This window comes from Lactuca saligna, chromosome 5, assembly GCF_052625555.1.
Source record: "Lactuca saligna cultivar CGN05327 chromosome 5, ASM5262555v1, whole genome shotgun sequence".
Lineage (NCBI taxonomy): Eukaryota > Viridiplantae > Streptophyta > Magnoliopsida > Asterales > Asteraceae > Lactuca > Lactuca saligna.
In genome coordinates, this window is record NC_136421.1 from 272,080,499 (window position 1) to 272,087,228 (window position 6,730).

At 35.7% G+C, this 6,730-nt stretch overlaps 1 protein-coding gene across 1 annotated transcript; it reads left to right on the top strand.

The window, feature by feature from the left end:
- The first annotated feature begins 5,084 nt into the window (after positions 1-5,084).
- Positions 5,085-6,730, top strand: LOC145047831 (uncharacterized). The gene has a single exon (XM_078996193.1). The coding sequence runs from the start codon at positions 5,150-5,152 to the stop codon at positions 6,455-6,457; it is 1,308 nt and encodes a 435-aa protein (XP_078852319.1). The 5' UTR covers positions 5,085-5,149; the 3' UTR covers positions 6,458-6,730.

Genomic DNA, 6,730 nt, shown 5'->3' on the forward strand with positions numbered 1-6,730 from the left:
CTCAAATGTACAAGAATAAGGACTTTTCTTATTCTACATTTGATAAGTGTTACAACCTACATAAGACTTTTTCACTCAAGTCACAATCTTGACTCTAAGACTTGATATTGGAACGAAGTATGATTGACTTCTTGATTTAACCATTTCTACAATACTTGATTCCTCTTCTTAGACATGCAATTGCACTAAGACTCACTTAGAGGGTCAATTGAGACATGGTTCTTAATCATTAAGACTTATCATAAAACACAATAAAAGGTACTCTCCCTTCTTCTTAGAGTAGAGAAACTTTTATCTTTCTACCTACTTGATTCTTCTTTATTCGTTCTACTATTCATTGAAACTCTTTCAATCAACTCAGAATTACACTTAATCTTATAAGTATAATCATATTTACTAAACTTTAGTAAATCATGACGAATATCTTTGTCACTCTTCTGGTGGACTTGATCAACGCACAACCTAGTGTACTTGATCGCGTAGTCCTTCAATTGACACTTTGTCAAAGAATTAATCTAAGTTTCCCAAACGTGAAAGTTTTTCATTCATCATACAATACACATTGCATGATTCCAAGTTTCTGCCAATTGAAACTTGGGTGATGAGAAACTCTCCCTATTTGGTAAACTTTTAATATGTCCACAAATAATACAATTAAGAATCAAATCCATTATTGCTAATAATAGAAACCTTCAAACATCAATTTTTCATACATGCCATTGCAACGATAAATAAATAAGATAAAATCAAAATTCATTTTATTGCGGAAAAAAATTTGTCCTTACAATGCAATTCAATTGAAAAAACTATGTTATTACGTATTTCTTAACAATCTATTCTAACTCCAAGTAGTAGCTCAAGAATCCATTCTTCAAGTAATGCGATCGAAATCCATTTCTTGATGATTAGATTCAGCTCACTTCTTTTTCAAGCTTCCTCTCTTTTCTTCGATCCTACAAAACATCAAAATGTAATCTTATTACATCATGTATTAAGAATCTTGAATAGGAACTCAAAAGAGGTAGATAATGGATTTTACCTGAAGTATAGCCATACGTCTTGACTCTCCCATCTCTTAGATCTCTCAGGTAGTTAGGGCAGTTTCGTCTCCAATGCCCTTTTCTCTTGGCAATAAAAGCAAATTGACTTCTTTGGCACAACACATCGGACAATCACAGAATTAGTTCTTTCTGGACTTCCAATGTTGCCAGTGTCCATTGAAGTTTGGGAGTTTGATTCACCAGACAAATTTGCTTGACCAGCTCGCCAAATCATTGCTGATTCAGCAGCTATAAGCAAATAGGTGAGGGTCACGTCGTGATCCATCATATAGTACTCTCTAATGAACTCACTATATGATTCAGGAAGTGACTGAAGAACTCAGTCAGCAACCAACTCACTTGAAATCTTGACACCCAACATTTTTAACCTATCAATGTGTGACTTCATCTCTAAGACGTGTGCGCACACAGGTTTCCCATCATCGTGTTTACTTGCCAAAAGGGCTTGAGTGAGCTTGAACTTTTCAAGCCTTTGAACTTGTGGGTCAGGGAGAATAATTGGAGGAGGTGGAGGAAGTGAAGCATGACTCTTATTTCCTCGATCGTATCTCGGAATGTCATCTTCATTTGGAAAGCTTGTTCCAAAGGATTTGGGAAGACCATTGTAAGATTCAGACATCTACAAAACGGGAGAAAATTCAAGTTAAGTTGATTAGAATTCTTGATGCAACACCCAAATGAAACATCAAGCTAGGATCCAACACAATACTCTACAACCTAGAAGAGGGATGTCGTAATCTAGTTGCAGAATATTTGAAGGTAGGCAAATGACGATTTACCAATTTCCACCATGAAAAACGAAAAGGAAGATTAAGTTTTAAATGAATTGAAACTCCTAGATATTTTTGAGATTCATTGAACTTTTCAATGGCATGTTTAATCTCGATTATGCCCTACTATTTGTGACTGGGATGCCGAGGATCACAAACAAGGTGTGAATAACCATACGAATCACGTGGTGCACCCAATGCTACTATCACCTAATCAATGTGCCGGTTAGCCACACACGCTCCATTGATCTATGACAAACATCGAGTCACCCTTCGCAACCAATGTCATCCCCAAATTAGTGTGTCGGTTAACCACACACGCTCCACTAACATTTGACAAGGGTACGAAGTGTAATTCCATGGGTTAGCATACAATTTCACATTTTGCCTAAAGTAACTATGATTTGGGAATTTGTATAAGCATTTAGTTACTTTGTACTTCATTATACTTATAATGGAAGGTTTCTGTCCTATCCTACCCGTTCGGCTAACGACCCTCCACTAGTCAAGAGTGTGGTGGGTAAGAGTGGATACCCATTCAATCGCCATTTTATAGGCAATTTCCTTAAACAGCCCTTATAGACCAGCTTCGTGAATGAGGCCTACTAACGGTAAGACTAACTATTTACTCATACATATATATAATATTGGACTTTTAATGTTATATATAGTATAGGGTGTATTTTACACTTTTAAAATACTAGGTGGTTCAATTTAGTAAATTATACTTATAATTTAATTAAATGTAAACCAAAACTTTATGGGTTTATTAAATCACTTTTAATTACACACTTTAATTAATTAATAAAACCACAAGGGTGTGAATTGAACTTTTCAAATTACTAGGGTTTTAGAATTTAACATTTCAAAATTAAACTTTTAATCAAAATTTTAAATTCCAAAACTTGAGGGTAAGTTTTGAAACATTTCAAAACATTAGGGATCAAACAACAAATAATTCAAATTAAACAATTAATTTCATAATTATCTATATTTGACCTAATCTTATTTTAGTCATTAGATAATTACCAAATAACTTTAAATAATCCATATTTATCACATAAACAACCAATATTTAAAAGATTTGAAATTATCTATTGTTTTGGCAAGGATAAACATATAATTAAGATAAAATTCGGATTTTAACTTCATAAAACAATTTAAGCATCAAATCAAAGTCAAAACAGCAGCTAAAACCCGAAATACCCTCTGCCTGACGCACTGACTCGCCGAGTCAGACCTGGACTCGCCGAATAGGGCCAACTCGCCGAGTCCAAATACTGACTCGCCGAGTTGAGTCGGGCAGAGGCAAGAAACTCGATTTTCAATAGATAATTCAACATAGCATCACATATAATAGAAACCAATCAAGGCTCTGATACCACTGATGGGTTTTATGCATAAGAACAATCCTATGTGCTCATACAAACCCTAATGCTTGGATCTAGGTTTCTCTATTGTACATGCTTTGAATCCAAGACTAATAAACTTAGATCTAACATATTATAAACTGAATTAGGGTTTATATAATTACCTTTAATTGTTATATAGCAATAACAATCAATTCCTTGCTTGGATTGGCTTCAAAAGCTTAGTGCCTCAAGTGCTGCACCTCTAATGGAGTCACAAACACCATATGCAACTTGGATGAAGAGGAGAAGAAGAGAGGCTGCCCAAAAACGACTAGAAACCCTAGAGAATCAGTTGTACACGTTTTAGGGGCCTAAGGGGTCCTTTATATACTTGTGTGGGCTGCTAGGGTTTCAATCAAAACCCTAATGGACAGCTTAAACTCTAAGCAGCCCATGAAACCTTCTGGACAAGGCTATGGACGAAAATATGATGGGCTTCCATCATAATTTCGTTCACCCCTTATTCCTTTAGCATTCCTTAGCCCAATAACTCAATTATCCAATAATTGCAGTCCAGTCCCCTATATTTAATTAATCTCTTTTAGCCACAAAATTAATTCTTAATTAATTCTTGACTAATATTAATTAACCAATATGATTTCTCCTTTAATATATTATTCTCATAATATATTAATAAATCATATTTAAAACTTTCTCTCCTTAAATCATCCTACATATTGCTATGGTGAAGGCAACCCAAAAGGACCATGTTCATAATCGGGTCAAGTACATACCAAAATAGTCATGAACTTAGACACTAATCCAACACTTTTTACCCCATATATGGATTGTTGGATTTCGATTGGAACCCAACTGTTAATTGGGTGTTATTTGTTTGATAGCGTGGCGATTCTAGCAGATCTACAGTCAAAGATTTATTTGTAGGTTCGGCTGTCGAGGTGAGTCTCCTCACTGTACTATGGGTCGAACCAATGCCGGCCCATTTGGTTTATGTATTATAGGAAGACCAGGGGGTGACCCTTGGCATTTGCATGAAAGACCAGGAGGTGGCTACTGGCAGATCTATATGCAAGACCAGAGTTTGGACTCTAGCAGTTAAGTAGATAAGCATATGCGTATTATAAGATTATATGCTAGTTGTTTTTGTGATGCTTGCATGGAAGACCAGAAGGTGGCTTTTGACACTTGTTTGTAAGACCCAGGGTTTTGGTCTCCGGCTTTGCAAGTAAAGACTATGATACGGCTTGTGGCAAAATGGTAAGACTATGGTTGGCACATAACACCTCCTATTGCATGTTGATATGTATGATTTGTATGTTATGTTTGGTATGTGGTATTTGAGGAACTCACTAAACTTTGTACTTCCAGTTTATGATTTATGGTTTTAGGTACTTCCGATTCGAAAAGGAATGGTCCGGCTTGATCGTAGCGCATACACCCGTGTTTTCTACAGACTCTTGATTTTGGGAACGTATTTTCATAATTGTTTTGAAATACTTCTAAATATTTGAATAAATGATAATTGAGTGTTTTTATTATATTAAAAATGAAATTTTTATTCTCTTCTTTTTGGGAGTTACAAGGAGGAAGGAGGAATAATCATTCTCATTTGGAAATTATGTTTCTCTCTTCATTATTTATTAATTAAACTAAATGGTATAAATGTCAATATATAATGTTTTCAACGGGAGGGAATGAAAAATATGCGATCTAAAAATCACGACCCTAAAAAAAATATCGGATACGGAATTATAAATTTCACATGTCCACCTGTTATTTGCATTCGTCAACGACCAATTCCATGCATACCAGAGACATAAACTATCCCCGCATGTTTCTTCCACTTAAATTAAAAGTATAATTAAAACGAAGAGTTTGAGGAACTTCATTAGTATCAAACATTCTATTCTTGAAAATAGTCAATACCCAATTAATCCGATATTCGATGATAAAAACTTCTTCTCTGAAAAGAGCGGAGCAACGGCGGCTAAGCCTCATCAGTCGCTGTGCCAGATTCCATGTCTTATCCGCCATCTCCATCGCAGTAATATTTGTCACCTACATATTATTTACTACACATACCCTCCCTTCTAATTATCATCCTATTCATACTTTACCTCTAACCATAAGTCCAATTCGTCCTCCTCTTTTAAACAATCCGACGTTCATCGTACGACATGTAAAGTTGACTTCGTATTCCATCCATAAACCGATCCACATGTTTAAAGAAGATGCTCAAAAAACTGTTTTAGAAGATGATCACAAGCCGTCGGTTTCACTGTTCAATCACACCAGGAAAGAAAAGGTAAACGGTTTCAAAGAAAAGCTTCCTGAGTTCGATATTCTCAAGTCAACCCCGTTGACTCGAAGATTCAAGAACCGGGCTCAAAAATTCTTTAAAGATGGATGCAAGGTTAGGTTCTTTATGACCTGGATATCACCATCTTTGAGGGTTTTCGGAGATAGAGAAGTTCTTGCTGTAGATGCTTTGTTGAAGTCTAACCCTAAAAGCTGTTTGATGATACTATCAAACACTATGGACTCCGTTTATGGGATTGGAATCTTGAAACCATTCACTGATCGTGGGTTTAGAGTTCAAGCCATCACGCCAGACTTGGAGTTCCTGTTCAAGAACACCCCAGCGCAATCTTGGCTTGATCATATCAAGAACGGGAAAACAGAAACTGGTAAAATTCCATTAGCACAAAACCTGTCAAATTTGATCAGACTGGCTATTCTTTACAAGTATGGAGGTGTTTACGTGGATACAGACTTCATCATATTGAAAGATTTTAGCAGTGTTCGCAATTCCATTGGTGCACAAAGCACAGCGACGTCTGGGAACTGGACTAGATTGAATAATGCTGTATTGATTTTCGACAAGAACCATCCTTTGTTATACAAATTCATGGAGGAATTCGCATTAACATTTAATGGCAACAAATGGGGTTATAATGGACCTTACCTCGTATCAAGAGTGGTTCAAAGAGAAGCTACAACACTCGAGTTGAATTTTACTGTATTACCTCCAAAGGCATTTTATCCAGTTGATTGGACACGTATAGGAGGCTATTTTACACCTCCGGTAAACAGGAAGCATCTTAGATGGATTGAAGCCAAGTTAGGTCAACTATGCAGTTCGTCTTATGGTGTCCACCTCTGGAACAAGCAAAGTCGTGGATTGAGGATAGAAGACGGAAGCATCATTGCTAGACTGATTCTTGATCATTGTGTTACCTGTAATACAAAATAACAACAGTTTTTGTATTAAATGTAACTCCGTTTGTCTAAATGATTAGAGTATAATTTATTCACCATAAATAGAACGTGACAAGTTCTGTTCTTTTTCTTTAACTTGCATGATAATATAATCAAAAAAGAAAAGGCATGAATGTTCGATCGGTATAGAATTCATGATCTTTCTGGCCTATATAGTTTTTGGAGTTTTCGGATGAATATGTATTACAAGTGTATATATAAAATGATTATATGAATATAAAATGTATGCTTAACTGCTTTTGATTAA

Coding starts and splice junctions, on each gene's coding strand:
- LOC145047831 (XM_078996193.1), top strand. CDS start 5,150: ATGATAAAAACTTCTTCTCTGAAAAGAGCGGAGCAACGGCGGCTAAGC.